At 44.9% G+C, this 22,477-nt stretch overlaps 1 protein-coding gene across 1 annotated transcript in view; it reads right to left on the bottom strand.

Annotated features, from left to right (window-relative positions):
- Positions 1-22,477, bottom strand: part of DNAH1 (dynein axonemal heavy chain 1) — a 3,604,831-nt gene that overhangs the window by 1,203,302 nt on the left and 2,379,052 nt on the right. The window contains exon 49 of the mRNA XM_069644003.1: positions 12,285-12,481. Within this exon, the coding sequence (XP_069500104.1) occupies positions 12,285-12,481 (197 nt within the window). The remainder of the gene's footprint in view (positions 1-12,284; positions 12,482-22,477) is intronic.

The following is a 22,477-nucleotide window of genomic DNA, read 5'->3' as shown; positions in this document are numbered from 1 at the left end:
ATGTTTCTGATCTAATGTGCAACTCTACCTCTCCCTATCCTTCTCGCAGGTGGGGTTACTTTATATAAGATGGTATCCTTCCCTTAATTTAACTATGTGACACAGAACAAACCTTGCCCTCTTTGGGAGATACAGCTAACTTCACCACAACAGAAGACCTTCCCTTAATTTAACTATGTGACACAGAACAAACCTTGCCCTCTTTGGGAGATACAGCTAACTTCACCACAACAGAAGACCATGTAAGGGCAATGCTCTGAAGATAGGGAACACCTAGGATAGCATTTCAAATTCTTTATAGGCCATTTATGGGAAGGCAGCATGGGTGTTCCCAATGTGATGAGTGGGCCTCCCAGGTAATGGTAGTGAGCATCCATTTATACAGAGATGCCCCAGACCCATCTATAAGTACAGAGAGAACATATTTGGTGCAATATGGCAGGGATACACACTCCCCCTTCCCCCGGAGTCACAGGCTGGTGTCCTGACAGAGGGAGGTGACATTAGCAACGGGCTGGAAAGGTAAGATGACACTGGCAATCCCACTATGGTGTAGTAGAGGGATGTAAACACTGGCTAAACCTAGAGGGTTTCAGGACTGGGAGGAAAAGTGGATTGGTCTGTTAGGCAATGTAATCAATGACTGTTACCTGGTCATTTGCAGGTCTACTAGAGCAGTAGCATATTCCCAGCTCCACTCAAAACAAACATCTACCCCATCCTCATGGATAAGCAAAGCAGACTCCACCAATCCCTGCACTAGCAGATCACTCCCCTACAGAGCCGAAAGTAATGCCCGAACTGAGAGTTTAGGAAGGCCATATGCACAAAGCAGTGGTCATCATTATGCTCCTGCCCCTGTCCAGAATCAAATTCAAATTGATGGGTGATGTTGGGGAACTCTCACCTGAGGTTAGGGTGAAGTCATTGTTGGCTCCAACTATTTGGCCAGAGACTCCGTCTGATATAGCGTAAATTTCCCAATAGGGTCTATTACTAGATCCAGTCCACATGCCATGGGGAAAAGCCCAATCCCTGAATGGTTACACTGCCATGCACCCAGTGGAACATTTTATCATGTGTTATGGATCTGCACGAACATACAGAAATTCAGACAAAAACTTGGACTAACTGAAAATATTATGCCAAGATGGTAAAACGGATTGACATATTTTTTACATAGAAAAAAGAAAAAGGTATAGGGATGACAGCACCCTTGGTGGTTAGAACTCTTATTCGGTTGTGTTAAACCCAAACAGAGACATGTTTTGAGGGCGCTCTCCTTGGGCCCGGTTTAAATCCTTCCAGGGTCAACTGGAGTCACCATATTTGCAAGATTTTGGCTGTTAACTATTGACAGTTCATGCAGGGATCTTCTTGAAGTGAAATCAAGTAATTTACTGGAGATGAAACTGCGAGTAACCTTTGTAAAACTTTGTAGCAGTGGAGTTTGTGCTGTAAGGTGAAGGGCGGGAGTCGCTAGTGAAAGAAGCCAGGCAGTAGCAGTGGGACATTAGCTTGAACGGCCAGTGCGTCAATCTTGCATGCAAGGAAGCACAAGCATCAGCTATTGTGGTGCAATTGGTGAGGGGCATAAGTTATTCCCTAGCACGTTCTGGAAGCATGTGCGCCGGCTCTCGTGGCACCATTGTGGGAAAAGAGGAGAAGAACTTTGAGGAAAGGGTGGAAAATGTGCGACAAGGCCAGCTTTTTGCCTGGTCAGGAGGAGGCCTAATGGAGAAGGGGTTCCAATTCCTAACTTCCACCTTAACCGAGCCCTGAGACTGACCCGGCTTGCCTCTTTCTTTCGAGTCCCTCAAGACAGTGAAAGGGCGTCTCAGCCAGGGATGCAGCGACGTCCTGCACACATGCGACACAGCGATCAGAGGAAGAGAACGTTGTTAGTTAAGACTTCCCTTAGGTGCAATTTTCCCCTCCATTTATAGACCCTCCAAACTTTTTGATTTTGTTTGGCTTACCTAGCCTGACTTTTTCCAGTGGAGCACAGCCTTTAGCGGCACTCCTCTGGGGTTTTGCTCATCTGTTATGGGGAAACTGACACGTCCTTCAGGCTGTCAGTACTGGGAAACTATGTTTCCCTTAGTGTTTGACTATGTTACCATTTCTTGTTAACTTTTGAAGTACCTTACAGTACCGGGCATAGGGGTCCTTTTTCTATGGCCCTTGCCACCTTCTAAATATTTTTTGGTGATTGTAGAAGTGTGCCTAGGACGAGCTGGTGGCAGCAGTTTACTTTTAAAGTATTTTTACTTCTTTTCAATGAAACAAAGCATGTTTACCCCGTTTGGCACAAGACTGTGGCCAGTGCTGAAAATGGCTGTGCCACGAAGTCTTTTGTTCTGTCCTTTGGCCATTTTGTCCCTTTGCCTTCCCCCAGATCGAGTGACCCATGTATTCCTTATTTGGACATGCAGCCTCCTACGGAAACTGCATCTTTCGCGGTTTCCTGCATGTCACGTGTGCTAGTGCCCAGAAAGAGAGTTGGGACTGTCTGGTCCCAATCCACACTACTGGTGCCAGTAGGTCTGTTATGCCTTAATGACTGCACCACCGTGGGCCACGATTGGCCCACGCCTGGCGTGAATGCAAGAGAGCAGATCTTGCATTGGCTATCCCAGATTTGAGCGTGAAACAAATCTTGGATAAGAGAAGGGGCTATGCTCGATCAACTGAAGTTCACACCGAACTACAGAAGGAGCCAAGTATCCTGAAATGAAAGAGCATACCGTTGGAATTGCCAGAGACGTGCTGGAAGGTTTGGCACCATGGCCCGCTGCTGTCCCGTCGGACCCCAGCTTTTGCATTGATCACAAAAGGCCTGCAAGGGCGCTTCAACCCTTTGGAGTAGTAGAACCAATTACTCTCGGCACCTTGTGCTTACCCTCGAAAAGAGCCTCTTCAGAAGTGTTCCTAGGCCATCCAGCACTGACCAGCTCAAACCCAGGGTATCATATAGGAGCGCCGCCGTCCAAGACTTTGGGAATCATTAATTTATGGTCCCGGGCCCTCTCCCACCATAACTCGCCCTAGCTCCTCTGGGTCGCGATTTATGAGATTGGGCCACGCTGCAAGCATCATCGGTCCCTGTTTTTCCCCACTGAGGTGACTGTCATTGTAGGAGCCTTGTACACCTGCCCCCCTGTGCCCTGAGATATGCTGCACTGGAAGCATCTTCCTTTCTTCATTGATGTTAGGACTGATTTTCTATACTCTGGCCTGGTGGACAGATGTGTAGAAGGCAAATCTATATTGTGACAGGGACAACTCTGGGGAGCTGTAGCCAAACCAGTTCAAGGTAGCAGTGACAAGGGTCTAGACTAAGACTCAAGAGGTGGTGAGTTTGTAAATCCACAATGAGTACACACAATGGGAATCACAGATTATACTTAGACAGTATGTATACAAATACAGCTATTTATTTATGGTCAAACAACACTATGAAAAATGACTACTAACAGGTAGTATATCACACAACACTAGTTGTAGATTACATATATACAGTCACTGGTTGAGGGCATAATACAAATTAAACCACTGTAAAAGAAAGTACAGATTAGATTATGCACCAATATTCCACAGAGAGTTAACCCTAACTTCAATTGTCCTTCCCTAAATTGTCTGAGGCCTTATGACCAAAAGTTCACAAAAGTTCTGACAAAGGTTGTGAAGCTGGATAAAATGAAGGTAGGGTTTCTGTGGTACAGTGAACAGTTCTAAGGGTTAGAAGACAATGGATTCTAACTAATAGAACTGTCCCCAACTTTCAGAATGCTTACGCCAGCCAGCTATAGTAAGACAAAAGTATAGTAAAAGTTTTGTAAAAGTTAGGAAAACTTTTAAAGGGAGTGTAGCGGCAGGTAAGAAGAACTGTAACTTACTCCCCATAATCAGATTCTTCCCCAGACTTCGCAGGTCAATGGAAGAGGGCCCAAGGTTGCTTTTCCCACTGTTAGTCACAATCCTCGAATCGCAGGGGTTGCGGGTTCGAGCTTTTCTCCGGTTGGTGTCTTCCGCTGGTGCAAGGACTATCGGATGAAGAATGCAGCAAAACTCAATGCATGACCCCTCTCAGGACTGGACTCTGGTCAGGTAAGTGGTTTTGGACAGTGATCACCGCGCCCCGGCTTGCCAGCGGTTTCCGTGTTGTTTTGTGGCACCGGGTCCGGCTCGGCCAATTGCTGAGAGTGGTCCGCTTGTTGCCGGGGCCACCAGATAGCCGGGTGCGGGCCGAAGGGACCCAGTGCCGACAGTTCTCCGAGCCAGTTTCTGCTGATGGCAGGTGCACTGTTCAGCGAAAGGATGTCAGTGAGGTTTCCTCCTGGGGTGGGCCAGCGATCTCCCCACCGCGTTAGTGTCCGGAGGGTCAGGGTCCGCTTGGTTGAGCACCTCTGCTGGCGGATTCGAGATGTGGAGGCGTCTGCCATTTTGTAAATGGGGCTGTCACTGCTTCCCGCTCCGACACGAGCTGAGCAAACCCCAGCTTCCAGGCGTCTTGGAGTGTTGGAATTCGGACCCCATCTGCCGCTGCACTTCAGCTTTCGGGTTTGCCGTGAATATTTGCCGGACTCACACTTTTACCGGGGCATTATAGTTGGATGCGTGGCACCAGCCGGGAGCTCTCACAGAGCCGATCCGACCGCCATGGCCAGCTTCCCTCAATCTTAATAAGTCCAACTCTAAGATGGTTGGGGCCTTGTGTCAAAGTATAACGTTGTCAGGTAAGTTTATATAGAAAATAATGTAGTGGGCGATGTTAGAAATTATAGCAAGTTCCCAAAGTGAGATACAAGTTCAGTAAAGTTCATGTAAGTACTCAACTCAATATAGAACTCACAAAGGGATACCTGTGTAGCCCCCAGATCCCTTCAGCTAAACAATAAAAATGTAATCAAATCATAGATCAGGGGCAGTGAGGTTGGATAGATTCTACTGAAATAAACTCCACTTCAAATTTGAGTTTAAAGAAAAAATCAATGTTTTTAATTCTTTTTTACATCAGTATACAGTTGTTTTCATAAAAACAACCATAGAAACTATATACGCCAAAAATATTTTGGACCATAACTTTCATAACCACCTTTTATACGCATTCATACTGTCTCATGCTCCAATGTTTTCCACAATTATTTAGCACATATCACCAGTGTAACATACACTGTAATTTTGTTTCACTTATTTACAAAAATAATCTCGGCCCTATATTTTCTTTAGATTGTATGCCTTTCTTCAAGCAACCTCTATATACTGGTGGCCTTTGTCTACATATGTTTCAGTCCTCCATCGGCACCATTATTGCCCCTAATTCTCAGGACCTTCTTCAGGACAAAATATAATAAACCGAACAGTAGTCAACTCTCTCTGTTCGTGCCAGACTGTAGGTGGTGGATGTTTTCACAGGTTATATAGTTCTCAGTCACCTAAAAGCAATAAAACAAACAAACACACTTATTACCATCCAACCTCTATTTCTTTTTTGCGGCATATTAAATGTATGCACCACAACCATAGATGAATCTGTTGTGTTCTCTCACACTCACCTCCGGCTATTATTTGCAGGGGGATCTTGTGTGTAATGGGCAAAATTGTCCCTCTGGTTCTAGAGGACCCCGTAGTGGTCTTCGAACCGCGTGAAACCTTCAAAGTAGGATATCACTGCACATGATCTACAGAAACATAGGCACAGAGTGAACTTTCTACATCTTTCACTTGGACCAAGTAACCAAGTGATACACAAAACAACATACGAGTGACCCTCCGAAAGACAACTTACTTCCTCGAGGTGTTGAATTTTTGGTAACATCGGTCGTCTGCAGCAAATCAGGACAAACATTCAATGACCTGCAACATGATGACCTGATTAGGATGATGTAATGTTTTTAAAAACTCTTTAAGTACAGGCGGAGGAACAGGCACCCACCCATACTGAAGCAAAAATCTCGACTATTCCGCTGGGTTAGGAAACACTGTGTATTCTTAGCAGTGTCTGTAATAGAAAGAACTGGCATTAACACCTCCTTGTGGCAGACTCTAGTTATAAATGTAATGATCAGAGTGTTATATATATTGTATACCTAATGAACATACATTGGTATAGTGCCCGTGGCCAGATAGGGAATGAGAACTGTCTCTATCCCCTCTTAACCGCACTGTATTGTGATCTATACTCAATTTGTCGCATTGTGCCCTCCACATGTGGCTGGCGCAGAGAAATGACGCCCAACTATTCCAAATATGATAGTTCCGTGTATTAGTGTTCCAAGAGCCCGTCATAAAAAAGGCTTCTAAGTTATCTTAGAGGAAGTACCCATTTTTCATGTGACGCGGGCTCCGCTGCATATCCGCTGCTTTTTAATGTAGCTAGGGGCTAGACTGCACCTGACGCGTATCCGCATAGTGCTAGTCCCAAAGGGGCTATGTTCCTTACCTTAGTTGCCCGTTTCCTCGCTCAATGCGTCGCAGGTTAATCCACCGCGTACACAGGAGAGCCGGCATCAGTCTCTACTGGCAGCCGTGTAGGATTCCACGGACAAAGACGACAGTCTTACATTAATAAGGTGCCGGGACTATCATAGAAATAGGACTGATGGGATATTGGCTAATCCCGTCCGTATCGGCCGATTTGATCAATACTCACATATGGGGAGTGCAGAGTCTGCCATCTGCAGCCCACTGGATAATACTCACAGAGGGGATGGGCTCTCCGATAACATCACTGATCAACAATTATAATGTAATGGAGAGCAAATAGAGTGTGGAGTGGGGGCAGAGTGTGGTGTCATCTTCAGCCCGCTGGGCATTTGTTCACAGGGCAAATGGTCTCTACGATAATATCACTGATCAACAAATATAATGTGGGGCAGCGCAAACAAAGTATGATGTGGGGGGGAGATTAGCGTGACACACTTTATCATAGTTGGGCAGATCCCCAAACTAAGAATTCCAATGGTCTATTAGGATAGTCCGTCACCAAATCTATGGTAGTGAGGATCTCCCGCTTATTCCAGCTGACATATCTCTCATTCCAATGTGTGATGCACATATCCATCTCTTCTTTGACCCAGTCAAAGCATGGCCCCATATAAAAACACAGGTTTAAAAACACAGGTGTAAAAACACGGTGGGCATTCATAATAACCTGTTCCATTTTACTGCCACATTAATTCCCGAGTTTACTGAATCAAACAAATGGATCCATCTCTGTTCCAATTTGTGCAATAGACTACTCAGATCTCCTCCTCGAGTTGGAACTTTCACAGTTTGTAATACAAACCATCTTAGGTCATTTTCATTATGTTTGGCTCTTACAAAATGATTAACCAGTGGTTTATCCTTCACCTGATTTCTTACACAGGACCTGTGTTCGTAAATCCTCATGCGCATTTGGCGCATGGTCTTTCCCACGTAGATCAATTCACATGGGCACAGTATAACATACACTGCATTTTTGGTGAGGCAGTTGGTATGGCCCCTTAGAGGGCACTTAATTCTCCCGTATTCGAAGGTATGCCATGTTTCAGTGTAAGGACATGCTGCACAATGCCCACACTTATAGTGACCTATCACTGGGGGAAGCCCCCATTGATTCAGCACTGTAGATTCGTCATTCCATGTCTCCAAATAAGTGTGTACCAACTTTTGTCTGAGGTTACAGTTCCTTTTAAAAGCAAAAAGTGGCTTTTATCAAGGCTGCCAGGATGTTTTATTAGATGGCAATTTCGTGTAATGCTCTTTCTCAAGGCGTTACTATTTGGTGAAAAAATGGAAACACAAAGGACTTGGTCTTTCTTTGTTTTTTCTTTCTTTGACAGGCACACATCCCTATGGTATTTAATGCCCAGTTTCATGTTCTGCTTTACCAGCCATTTCGGGTAGCCCCGGTCTGCAAGTCTTTCCCTTAGGATTTTCGCATGCTCCAGGATATGTTTCTTTCTCGGTGCAATTTCTTCGAATTCGAAGGAATTGCCCGTATGGCAGGTTCTGTTTAAGACTCTCTGGATGCAAACTTTGGAAATGCAACAGAGAATTTGTATCTGTGGTTTTCCTAAACAAGCTTTTTTCTATCTTGTCCCCTGATTTAAGAATCAGTAGATCTAAGAAACTGATTTTGGTATCACTGTGTTCCATCGTAAACTTAATGTTGGAGTCATACGTGTTAACCCAGTCTACAAAGTGCAACAGTGAGGTGATGTTGCCCCTCTATACTAGAAACACGTCAGTTATATATCGTTTCCACAATATAAGACTCGCTGTAAATGTTTGCTATTTCAATAAACTGTTGTTTCCAGTGATGTACAGCTCCTCAAAGTTGGCCATGTATAGGTTTGCTACGTCGGGTGCAAAAGTAGCACCCATACTCACGCCCTTCAGCTGTTTATACATCTGTTTTTTAAACAGAAAAAAGTTTTCACACATGGCTATATGTATACATTCGAGGATGAACCCTGTAGGTGGTGTATGAGGTTCTGGTCTTTGGTCAAGGTACATACACAGTACCGCCATACATTCCAATTGAGTGAACAGATTGAAACCCTTGAAAAGGAATTTGCGACAAGTACAACAATCAAAGACGCAAAAGAACAACTAGAAAAAATTGAAGTTGAACTCAAAAAGTTCTGTGATCTCAATCTGGACCGGAAAATTAGTAAATTACAAAAAGACCTTAGCAATTACAAGGAGGAACGCACTTACCCATATCTCAAATTCTTCAGGCTCATCAGGCTCCTCTAGTGATCCAGACCAATCAGCAACACCACAGGGGAATAAAAGAGGACAGTGCCCACAACAACAATTCTTTCCCAGAGGGGGGCAGGGAGGCCGCCCGAGATACCAGCGACAACAGTTCGGGCCAGGCATGCGCCCACACCAGTGGTACTTGAACCAATGAAAGTGGACAACATTCCCATTTTTAACCTGTCTAAATACCCATTGTCAGACATTGAACACAAAGTTCTATTGCAGGGACTGTCATTTGTTCCAGTAACTAAAGCGAACCCTTTTCATTGTGAAATGGAGCTTCAACGTTTCTTTAGAAACATCAGACTTAAATATTTCTTTGAGGTATATTTACTTATGCAGAAACCAGACACTGAATACAAACAAGATGAGGAAGAGATGCCTAATTTAACCAGTTTAAAGAACAAATCCCGGTTTTACCCTTCACAACATACATGTCCACCAGAAATATTGGTATTCGAAAAAATGGTGACAAAACAGGTTGAAGATCGATACGAAGACAAAGGAAGACTCAGGAGTGACAGCCTGAGGACACTTAAGAGACAGGAAGAAAAGAAGATGCAATGAAAAAAGCCACAGTCGAGCAACAACAGGCGAGCGAGCATACAGCGGTGAACACAAGAGTAACCCCAACACAGCTTCCATGGGAGTGAGACAGCTGAAAAAGCAGGTGCGGGCAACAAGCTGGAGATCTGCAAAGTTCCAAGGCTCTGCTTAGAACGACGACGGCTGCAGCGAGGTAGACCAGGTCAGTCCACCATTTGATCCAAGGACACTTCTGAAGGCTCAGCAGGTATGGATCCTTGAGCAGGGGTCGAGACTGGTTGTTTCCACTGGTCACAGGTCAAAGAACCAACAAAGAAGTCAAGACAGAGGAGTAAGGCTTCAGGGGGACATCTCTGGAGTTGACGCTGGTCAGCTGCAGGTGTCAATTTGGGTTGTCAGTGGGCTGCTCTTCTTCGTAGAAGTCTTGGTTCCAACGGTGATCTGATGATCAGTTGTAGGAGCCTACCTTTTATTCAAGATGCAGGCTGGGAGTAAAGCACAAGCCCACCAATGGTAAGTATTGCACCATTCAGGCAGCCAGGGTTTGTCCAATCCTGGACAACCACAGGTCATCAGATCCGTCCAGCAGTAGATTTGTGGCAGACCGTGGATGTGGACTGGGACAAAACAGTCCCAGCCCCCTCCCCTGGCTGACACAAAATCCCAGCTTTCCCGGGAAAGGGGATTTCCATATAAGGCCTTTTCTGACCTTAGAAGGCAGGAAGAAGGCCAGAGAACAATATGGATAAAGAACAAGATAAATATGTTGTGGCACGGCCATTTTAGGATGCTAGCCACCTTTAGTAGCCATTCACAGTAAATGCAAAAGTGCATGAGAAAAATAAAACCACCATAGAAATTACACAGCTGCCACCAGCTTGTCTTAAGCACAAAAAACCATTATATAAAAAAGTTACAAGGATGTAATCCTAACTGCACTTGACTGTAAGGTGATGTGGACAATTGTAAAAATACAAGAATTCATAAAGAGAGTACTGTCAGTACTACTAGTCTTAGGGACAAATCAGTTTCCCAATAAGAAAGGGAAGTAAACATGAAGGCTTTAGTGACCTCCATAAAGTCAGGCCAGGGTTCAAAACTAGCAATAAAATTGGGTTCCATAGGAACCCATGGAGGGAAAGGTGCACAAAGAAAATCTTTCATAAATAACAGCAACAGAAGAGGACTTATGGGTGACCTATGCATCGCAAACAGCACCAGCGCAGGCAGCGTTAGCACAAGCAGTGCGTTCTGTGCAAGCAACACTCCAGCATGCCCAATCCTATACTGCAACAAGTGTGCTATCCTTGCCACAAAAACTGTCGGGTCAGACAGGAAGCATGTCCTCCACCAGCCCCTCCCATACCTGTGCAGGTGCAATTCATGGTGCAGCGAATGCAAACCTCCAAACCCCAATGAGACAGTTACCAGGAGACAATGCTGATGGAAATGGTAGCATGTTAATTGTATATGCACCATGGGCTCCTGGGTATTTGAGGAATTTGTATAAAGAGTTTTCAAAAATGAGAGAAGAACCTGAGAAATTTACTTAAGAATTGCACACTGTTATACATATAATATATCTTTCCTCGTGGGATGATATGACTCAGTGCATGAAAGTTATTCTGCCTGTCGAGCTACACCAGCATTTGAATTCACATAGTAGTTGGCCTATGGAGGATGTAGGGCATGGTGCTGAGTTGGTGCAGATTAGAGATGCTATGGTACCAAAGATTGCTGAAGTATGTCCATGTAAGACTGATTGGGAAAACATTTCAAATTTAAAACAACAGAAAGATGAATCGCCAGCTGATTTTCTAGATCGATTGAAGGTTGCTTTAACGCATTATTTAGGTATAAGTAAGCTGGCTGAGGTGGCACAGAAAGCAATAGCTGGTAAATCTATGCAAGGGCTGTTACTTAAGGAACAACAACAGCTCAAGCTGGTGTGTGTTGTGTGGCAGGAAAAGCCCCTCTCAGAGTTAGATGCGGTTGCAAATCGTTTTATATCATGTCAAGGCCAAACAAAAGAGGCTAATGAGGGTAATTTGATAACCTTCCAGGTTCAGAAATTACAGCAGCAGCAACAAATGGTCGTGCTGGGGAGGGCAGTGTTTAGTAATACAGAGGTGTGGGCAGAGGCAGTACTAGGAAGAGGCAAAGGAGGTGTGCAGGGAAGAGGTGGAGGCCATGCAGTTGGTACTGTGTGCCAACAAAGAAAGTCAAATGGAATTGTGACTAGTAACACAGCTTGTCACTATGGTAAACAGGAGGGGCATTGTAAGTATGAGTACCAAAATCGGCCTCAGCGTAAGCCACAGGGGGAAGGATGATAAAATCTTCTGCCTCATCTTTTGCAAATGTGACAACAGGATCAGTTAGTAGTAAGATTATCAAGGGGTAGATGATATCATTTTGCAGACATTAATACTTGCAGATACAGGGGCCAAATCCCTCTTCAATTAAGGCTAAAGTGTTTAAAGAAGTCGCCCTATCCTTTGAAACTGGGTGGGTGGTTGGCATTTCTAATAAACCAGTTACCTGTTCTATGACAGAACCGTTTGCAGTTTCAATTGGTCCCATCTCAGAAAAACATGATTTTTCATTGAGCTTGTTATCCCTGGCAAACTTGTTAGGAAGGGACTTACTGTGTAAATTAAGATGTAATACTTATCGTACTTCACATGGAGTGTACCTAGCTATTCTGGTAGACATAAAAATGAGGTAGTTGCGCCAATGAGAAATGAGTCAGGAAAAGGAGAAACGCTTGAATCGCTTTGGGAATGTGAAGATTCAAATGCAATAATAGCTCAATTACACCAAGAGATGTGATCTCATCTTGCCAGTGGTGCAGGTTTAATTTGCAATTGTGAACCAGTATGAATAAAAGCAGTCCCAGGTAAACCCCCTACTTCCAAAGACAGACTCCAGATGTACATGCTTATACAGTAGAATTGTCATTTGTTTTGTACTGATGTTCTTACATGTGTGTTGCTAGCTTGGTTAAAGACTGCCTTCCACTACCGCCAACGCCCAAGAGCAGCGCGTTGCCCATTGGCTGACGCAGGATGCGGCTGATTCGGCAAATGTGCTGAATGGCGTCCATGAAGAGTACTAGCTTCATCTTCTTCGTATTGATTTGGTTAAAATCCTCCATGTAGTCTTCAATCACACGTACCATCTGAAGACAATAGAAATATGCATTAAAACACCAGAGACCTATCTGAATCCACCAATCATTACAAATACATTTGAAACAACACTAAATATATATGCTTGGTGGTGCATTTCCTAACTATGCTCAGGAGACCGATTGAACGGTATTGTCAATATTCAGGAGAATCACAGGAGTGCACAAACTATCCTTTGAGATCATTGGTTTGTGGTAAGCAATTCAAGATCTGTTGTTCTGCACGGCGAATAAGTAATCTACTGACCAACACCAACTGCCTCACAAAGACCTATAATGCTCATAACTAGGAGGTCAATGGTACTCCTATACCCACATTTCTAATCCATTCTCTGCATGATCTAATATACAAGGAACATTTTTAGAAATAATTATGTGAGGGGGTGCTGCGGAGCAGCAACTAAGATGGCGGTGTGACCCTGGTGCTCCGTAGCCCGACCTTATCCTGATGTATATAACTCCTGAATTGTGCCTCCTCTGATAATGGAAAGTACCACTACTGCACAGTCAAATTTATATGGTGCTTGATCCCTGCTGGGAGATGCTGTGTGACCCCATTGTGTGCGGCGGCCTCGCAGTGATGGTGAGCCTGCCTGCCCATCGGCTGGAGGGTGTCTGGAACCCATGGATGGAGGGGGTCCAGGTGGGGGCTGCAGTGGTAGCACCCTGGTGAGCATCGAGTAGCGGAAAATCTCGTACTGAGATCGATGACCGGTGGTGGAGATCGATTGGAGAGGGAGCAGCCTCTCGTATTAAATGTGGAGGGTCAGAGGCGGCAGCGGTGGGTGCCTCGCCCATTGTTGTTCGACGGTGCACTTTATGGAGGGCTGAGCTGTGCATCTACTAGTCTACTAGCTGGGTGAGTGCTACCACTAGGCCCCCACCAAGTAGAACACACTACTCAACAGGACTCTCCTGTGCTTCCATGGTTGGGCCTTTGTGTCTGGGGCCTCAGGGGAGGATTGAATCAGAGGTGAGCCCCTTAGTATTTGTTGGGGCAGCGGAGGAAGGCCTTGTTGCCGTGGAACAGCTGGCAGGAGGCTGCTAATTCCTACGGCGACCGTGTCAGTCTGAGGGCTTGTATTGAGACGGGGGTCCCAGTTCCGTGGGTGGCAGTCTCCTAAATTTGTCCTGATACGGCAAGAGGAGCGGGAAGAGGCAGGGGCCCATGAACTCTTTCACCAATGCCCAGTTCAAGGATCCCCCAGAGATTGCCTCGGCAAGTGGCGCTAATGGTTGTGGTCTCATGGCCGCTGCTCATTTGGAACCGATAACGATGGCCATGCAATGTGGGTTTGTGTCAGTATATCCAAAATTAAGATGATATAGTGGCTTAACATCAATGTTCTGCAGACTAAACTAGACAAGGAGAGCGGGCGCATAACTCAAATGGAGATCAGGATCAGCAATCTGGAAGCGGAACAGCACAGTACTAACATGGTGGTAAAGGAGAAAGAGCGTGCGCGGGTCCGCCAGAAATGCAATGATTTAGAATCATTGTTGTGGCATAACAACGTATGCATAGTTTGTATACATGAGAGCACCTCAAAGGGCCCTATGGAACAGTTCATAGAGGAGTTACTGAAAACTCTGCTTGGAAATCCTCCGTTCTCGCCTCAATTCCTAGTGGAAAGAGCCCATTGTGCGTTAATGCCAGCACCAAAACTAGAGGCACCGCCCCCTACGATCATTGTGAGACTGTTGAACCATCGGGACATAGTCCTTAAAGTGGCTAGAGAGCAAGGTGTGCTACAATACGAATCCAGCAAAGTCTTGATGTATCCTGACTTCTCAGCCGGCATCCAGGCTGCCCGAAGGTCCTGTTAAGTGCCTACTGCGGGAGCTCGATATTCCATTCGCCATTTCCTTCAAAGCTCCGAATACAGCATGGGGCCCGTGCAAACTTCTTTGGGTCTCTGAGTGAAGTGTGCTCCTATATTGAAAGCCTCAATTCCATTAAATCCATCTAAGCCGTCTGATGATTTGGACTCAAGGCGATATATGGATGCTAGTCTGGCAGACTCGGTGGAGTGACTACTACAAACCTGGGCGGCAACGGGAACATTTGCTTAATTGTGTGGGAGGCACAGTGCAGGAATATAAATGAAAATGGCAGTAAGTCCATTGTCAGCATGACTGAATTGATGCTCGTATCACCTCCCTTGATTTCTCAAGTTTGGTTTGAGGGTTTAACACTGTCAGGTGGGGGTGGATGGTGAAGGGGGCTGATGATATGGTAATGTTAAAATGTTTTGGCAGACTTTTCTTTTGCATTAGCGGCTGTTACGTCATTAGAGAATATTGACATATACATCCTATAACCTGTGATCTTCAATCTTTACATGGAACCGCTCAGAACCCTCCTCACTCCACACAACATCCACATTCACCAACACCCAGGCAGATGACACGCAGATCTACCTCAAGATATCCTCCATAGAACACATCCACAGGCTCAAGCCTGCATCACATTGATCCAGTCTTAGTTGTCCAGTGCTTACCTGAAGCTCAACCCCTCCAAGACACAATTCCTACTGCTGACCAACAACACTGAACACCCTGACATCCAGACCTGGCTACCTGCTATGAACCTTGAGGGATTCACACCCCAGCTGTCCCCCTGTGTCATATTCGTTAGGTTCAACATCGACAGACACCTCACGTTCAAACAGCACATAGGACGACACAAACAGCCTGGTGCAAACTTTCTCTCCTGCGTAAAATAAGCCCTTCATCCCAGAAAACAACTTCATATCCGCTGTCCATGCCTTGGTCTTCTCTCATTGGAATGGTGGCAATGCCCTTTTGGAAGGCCTTCCGGCAGCTACCCTGGCAGCACGGAAAAGCGTCCTCCATGCTGCATCAAGACTCATTAAAGAACTCCACAAATTCAACCACATCACCCCAACCCTCATCGAACTGCAATGGCTCCCCACTGCAAGCCCACTATCACTTCAAATTCTGTTGCTCATCTACAAGGCTGTATCCTGAAGTCCCCAAGCTACCTCACTGAGAAACACAGCATCTCCAGAGGCCTGTGATCAACCAGAAGTAAGGAAATGTGCACACTTGAATTACGACGGAGCAGGAAGGAAAGAACCAGAAGACAGGCCGCCTTCATCTATGTTCCAGACCCTGGAACCTCCTTCCCGTCCACATCAGGCTTGCCCCTTCACTTCTACAGTTCAGGAAAGAGCTAAAGACCTTGCTCTTCAAGGAATGGCTCCTCCTTAAAACCTATGCCCACACACACACTGCAGTCCCTACCTTACCTGAGACTCTGTGTTGTGCTCCCCACTGTCCCCCACCCCCGGTTGCTTGTAGATCCCTTGCTGCCAATTACCCACCCTTGCGCCCAACGTTAGCTCCCTGCCCCTTTTGTTCTGCTTCCTTCACTGTGTTCTTCCCCTATGATTGTAAAGCACTCTGTTGCTTCCCGAAGCTCGATACGCGCTCAATATATACCCTAATAAAAATAATTATAATACACATATGGTTAGACACTCTATATGGTATCTGGAGTAGTGCGCAATGCCATTACGTTCCTCTCATGGAACGTGCAGGGGTTAAATAACCCCATCAAAGCCAGGAAGAGGTTGGCGTATATAGAGCACCACTCTCCTAAAATTCTTATGTTGCAAGAGACACATGCAGTTTTAGGGATGCACGAAGCGTTTGCGAAAAAAAATGGGTAATAGGAGGTATTAAACTTATTACTTCTCACATGAAAGAGGGGTTATGACGCTTACTTACCATTCTGTCCCCTTTCAAAGTGCAAAAACAAACATTGACCCACTGGGTAGAAATGTGGTGGTTTGGCGCATCACAGCAGGCAGAGCAATCGTGTTGGTCAATACTTACAGACCCAACATAGATGATCCAGATTTTTATGGGCAAGTGGTGCCTACGCTGCTTAGATCAACGAATTACTTTATAGTGGAGTGTGTGATTTTAATACTGTTTTAGATGTTTGTCTGGACCGATCAGCTAGAACCTCCCTGTACCTGTTTCGGCTGCGGCTATGACTATACTACAAGCCATGGCCCAGCTACAGAGAGTGCATGCATGGAGATGCACTCACTCTACCTCTAGGCCCTAGTGCCCAAATATAGGAAGTGACATCACCAGCAGTAATATGACTACATTTGCACATAGTCGCCAACTTGGTGCGAGGGGGGAGGGGGGTTCAGAACAGTGGAAACATTGGCTAGCATGTACTGCATATACTAAAGTCAAGGAAGGAGTAGGTTTAAGCCTTCCAGTTGCATTCCAGTAGGCCAATACTGCCCCTACTCCACCCCTCTATAATCACCCAGGTTGTAGTAGCCCTCAAAAGGCAGAGCAACACAACTTGGATGGGAGAACGAAATGCCATCTCATCCTGTGAGTGTGTCAAACCTCAGAGCAAAGACTGTGCATGTGTCTCCTACCTTGGAGCACAATCTCACTAATTTGGTGCAAATCTCGCAAGTGGGTGCATGGGAATCCCATGCGTGTGTGTGGGCTGCAGACCCCAGATCACTTGCTCACTTTTTCAGTGTGAAACTCTGGCCAAGGCAGTACTGTCCCAATGGTGAGAAGTGTTGTATTTTCACATTAACTATATACTTAAGCACTTTGGGTTATTGAATAGTGCTGCTACATTCTGAGTAAGTCCATCCCTTTAAATATATTAGCTCTTGTATAACCACAACAGTGTTGATTTATTCTGATGATGATGAAGATGTTAGACTTGCTCAATAGTTCTGGTTCTGTATCATTAAATGTACTTCGATCTTCAGAGTCTCGGGAGGATAGCTCAGGGGCAACATGCTCACCTTGGAAGCAAGACGACATGGAGCAACACAGGTTCGATCCCTCTGGGTATATTATGCACATTATAAATAACCAATACAAATAAATACATCTGCTGCGAAGTGGTAGGGCCTTGTCAATAAGAGTGTAGCAGCTCAACTGAGAAGTGCTGATGTTGTCCCATCAAAAGTATAGCAGCCCTACTAAGATGGAGGGCAGACTTGCTTTGCATCTGTGCCTCGATAACATCTGTGCACCCCCTCTTGCCAAGTGGGGTGCACAGATGTACAAATACACCCAACCCAAAAAGATTTTTAGAAATTGAGGGACAGACTTGCTTTGCATCTGTGCCACCATTTCTAAAAATCTTTTGGGTTGGGTGTACCTCTACATCTGTGCACCCCTCTTGAGAAGAGGGGTGCACAGATGTACAAATACACCGAAACCCAAAACGATTGAGGGACAGACTTGCTTTGCATCTGTGCCTCCATTTCTAAAAACCATTTTGGGTTGGGTGTACTTCTACATCCGTGCACACAGATGTAGAAGTATACCCAAACCAAAACGATTTTTAGAAATTGAGGGACAGATGCAAAACAAGAGCATCTTGCTTTGCACCCGTCCCTCAATTTTTAAACCTTGTTTTTTAAATGGCTTTTACCCAGGCCGCCAGAGAGAGACACAGTATGGATGGAACAAAGGGCCATCCATACTGGTCTCTTATCTCCGGCCTGGGGGTTGGGATGGGTCAGGGGGAGCCCGGAGCACTCGCGTACTCGGCGCCCCTGAAAGCGGCAACGGCCCGGTTTGTTTATTTTTTTGTTCAATGTTTGTCGGGTCTGTGGACCAGATTAATTAATTTATTTCTGCAATGTTGGTCGGACCAAACATTGCAGAAATAAATAAAGTAATCGGGTCCACGGACCGACAAACTTTGTTCAATGCTTTCTGTACAGCCTCGCGGGCCACATGAAATGGCTTGGAGGGCCGCATTGTGGCCCACGGGCCGTATGTTGGACAACCTTGCTCTAGGGAATATACATACTGCTCCATGATTCGCTGCGTAGGATCGATTACTGGTTGACCTCAACCTCCTTGGTTACTAGTATTTCCAGTTGTGAAATATTGCTGCATACCTTTTCGGGTCACTCGCATGTGGTGTTGTCGAATAAGCTGGTGCATAGTCCATGGCTGCAACCACTATGGAGGATACCTCCGTCTATGTTGTTGGACCCAATTTTGGTAGACGTATTCTCTGATAAGTTTGAAGGATTCTTTATTTGCAATGTGGGTTCTGTTGCTTTACAGTCCATGGTTTTGGAAGCATTCAAAGTCTATTTGAGAGGGGAGGTGATGTCAGCAATGATAGGGGTACTTAAAATGCTACCTACAGAACTGAACAAACTGGAAATGCAGTTATGTGGTCTTAAAAATGAAAATGGCATCATTAAAAATAAAGAGCTGCTGGGTTAAATTAATTGCGACCTCTCGCATTTCTTTGTATTGCCGAAAGAGAGACATAGTACATATCCAAGAAGGTCTTTGTACATTGATACAGGGAGGCGGACAGGTCCGTGAGGTCGCTTGCTCATGCGATTAAGTTGGATGGAACACCACAGGCTATATAAGGGATTATGGGAACAGCGGGTGTGGTAGTCACTGAAAGGAAAAGTATTAACGAGTAATTCACTGCCTTTTATAGAACCATATATGCTAATGCAGACATGCGCTCTTTAGCAAATATTGTTGAGTACCTAGAGGGGGTATCGGGTAATAATATCCCTATATATATGGTTGCCGTATATAATGTCGCCGTGAAAAGGTCGTGGTGACGTTATATAGGTGACCATATATATAGAGACAGGGCAGCTGGGGGTTGCGGGGGGAGTCCCCCGCTCCCCATGAAAAATAAAAAAGTGTTTGGGGGTTGCAGGGGTGTCACCCGCATGGTCCATGTAATAATGTCCCCACAAAAAACGGCAATTTTTCGGTGATTTTTTTTGCATGCCGATATTTTTGAGGGGACATTATTACATGGAACCCTAGAGGACACTTAGTTGCTGCAGATGAATCAATGATTTCCCTGGATGTGCCATTTTCCGTGGAAGAAATTCTGGCTGCAATAACAGAGTTATCGCCTGGAAAGGCACCAGGGTTTGATGTGTTGGGGTGGCGAGGGGGGGTATTTTATAAAGAAAATAAGCATGTTTTGCGGCAGCAATTACTTGAGCTATGGGGGGAAGCACTGGCAGTAGGGGAACTTCGTTAGACACTCAGGCGATTATTACAGTACTCAGTAAGACCAATAAATCACCAGACAACGTGGTGTTTCAGCCGCTCTCCATAATAAATGTGGATGTAAAAATGTTTTATCAACGTTTATTCATCTTGACCAATCAGGCCTTATTCCAGCTCTCTCAACGTCGCTTGATTTAAAACGTCTATTTTGTATTGTATTACAGGTAAATCCGGGAGCCAAAGCAGTGGCAGCCTCATTGATTCTTCAGCGTTTTCGAGTCGGTCCATATTTCCTTGGCTGCGTGCAACTCTTGTATTCCTCCCCTACAGCGAGGGTCCCAACAATGATAACCTACCTCCCATCATTGCCTTGGGCAGAGGGAAACAACAGGGATACCCTTCATCCCTGTTGCTTTTTGCCCTTTCATTTGAGCCTATGGCTGCTCTCATGCGTTGGAAACATAAACATATGGGCATCAGCATATCTGGGGCTCCCCAAATTATTTCATTGTATGCGGATGTTGCCTTATTGTATATCCGCAATCCCAAAGTTAATCTGAGCCCTATATATGAACGAGGTACATGAGATTGCTGCCCCATTCTCGGTATACAGAGTTAATAGATCCAAGTCAGAACTATTTCCGTTAACTGACACCACCAAGCCTGTATCCAATTTACTGGGTTTTAGATGGGTCTCTTCGTCGTTCTTTTAACTTGGAGTTTGTGTTTCTAGAACATTGCAATCCTTATTTATAGAGAATTATGCTGTATACCTCCCATGCCTCACTGCAAAGATTAATTCAATGTAAGATCCTAAACCGACTACATTATACCCCGGGTAATATTTCAAAATTTGCACCAGACTCTAATAGCGCTTGTTCTAAATATGGTGTAGCGCCAGCCGACTTTATGCATATGTTTTTGTCCTGTGTGCATGTTGACTGCTTTTGGTCAGCGGTAGCCGAAACAATTGCGGAAATCATTGATATTCCGTCAATGCTGGCCCTGATAAAGTACTTTCTGGGGGATATAGGTAAAGCCTCTACTGTCACTCTGAGATTTTTCAATGTAGCATGTACAGTGGCTAAAAAGTGTATATTGTGACACTGGAAATCCAATTCTGCCCCTACATGCTGAATGGTTGAGAGATTTGGTATACACTAATGACAGAGAGGAGATGTATGTTTCTGGTGTAACATCGACATGTAGACTTAAACATATGTGGGGTCAATTTAGAGCTTATATGGTCGCCACAAGGGGGTTGAAAGGGGTTGGCAATGAGGGTTTTGAATAATATGGTGTTATTGAATGTAACTGCTCTGATTTGGGGTCGCAGTTAGATTTGTTACTACAAGTATTTGAATGTAAGAGATTTAATGGAAAATGCCAAATTTAAATAAAGTTTTAAAAAAAGAATTGTGTGAAGGTGAAACTACATTTCGTAGGTTTTGGTGAATATAGGGGCCCAGAGGCAATCTATGCCACTCGTGCATCTCTCTCTTGAGTGGGTTGACAGTGTTACATAGGGGAAAGCATTCATTTACAATTCCCCAAACAAGCACTTGATGTTAAAACAGAGTCCCCTATTTCTTGGTTGACATTAGTCAGTCCAAAAGAAATGTCACCTGAGCTTTGGACATAGTTACTGGGGATATATACTGACCAAAAACATCAAACAATACTCCATTTTATCATTTGAAATATTATAAAACAAAAATCTGGATGGATTTCTCAGGTGGGGGACAGGGGAGGATAAGTTCTCCTTTCTTAAAATGTACTAACTTCCAACACTCATTTACATCCTACAGATACTGCAATGGATCCTCGTATTATTGCTTCCATCAGAAGATTTCCATAGTCCTACTATTACGTCATCTTAATTGGATTATTGTACTGTCATCTACTCAGGGGTTCTATCTAAAATCCTACTAAAGCTATGAAGGTGTTAGGAAGAAGACACCTCGTTCTGTATGGAACAAATGGGGGAAAGGTCACCAATTACATTCAAACTTGAAGACATAATGGCGATCCTTACATGCAATTTTAAGTCCATGGGAGCAGTCTAGTTCTTTTCCCAACATGGCACCCGGAACAATCTCTTCGGACTACAGTCTAACTTAAGCCGGAATGCAGGTCAGTTCTGTGCGTCGCTACTTTTTTGTTTTCGCTCCTTATACTTGTGGATTTTTCTTGTGCCTTGTACAAAAACAGATCCTGCCATATTTTCAATCACCGTAGCGCCTCCGCTAGGCTTCCTTATCTTTTTTCTTCTCTTGCTGGTAATCAGCGTTCTCCCTTACTCATATACGGCGCCGCCATAGCAAACACCACTTCATCTGATTCCCTTCTTCCTTTCCCCATTGGAACAAATTCTGCCTTTCTTTTCTTCCACGCTTGTGCGGTTTCCTTCGTTCCAAATCTTCTCTTGTGGCCCCGCTCAGTATTTATTTCTGCTCTAGGGAAACGCCACTCAGGTAATGTGCCTGGTAACTTCTGTGCACTCCCAGTTTACTTCGTTGGCTTACGTTCTTGTATCTCTCTCTATTCTTTGCCGACCTAAGCACTTCTGTGCCACTCTTATCTGTATCCCTTGGATTCCTAGCTCCTTTCCTTATCCTTTACTCCTGGTCTTCTTACCTCTTACTATATTCTTCCCTACTACTTGTCTCTTGGGGCCGCTGCTATCTGGATCTTGGCGGCCTTCAATTCGTCTGCTGTTGGATTGAGTTGGACAATTAATCTATGCTTCATTATATAGAAGGCTTTCTACCGCCTAAGAAGACTTCAATTATTGAGCTGCACTATGGATTTCTTCTTATTACTACCCTTTTGGACAAAGACAGTTCAACTTCAGAACACCCGTCTCCAGTATTCAGGTTTACTACCTGAATAGAGTGCACAAACCCCTGTTTTCCTATCAGGCCTCCGAATACCTGGTGGGACACTCCCTAAAGT

The sequence above is a fragment of the Ambystoma mexicanum genome, chromosome 2p (assembly GCF_040938575.1).
Source record: "Ambystoma mexicanum isolate Mex_15411 chromosome 2p, UKY_AmexF1_1, whole genome shotgun sequence".
Classification (NCBI taxonomy): domain Eukaryota; kingdom Metazoa; phylum Chordata; class Amphibia; order Caudata; family Ambystomatidae; genus Ambystoma; species Ambystoma mexicanum.
Note: the sequence above shows the minus strand (reverse complement) of the source record. Positions and strands in the feature narration are given on the sequence as shown.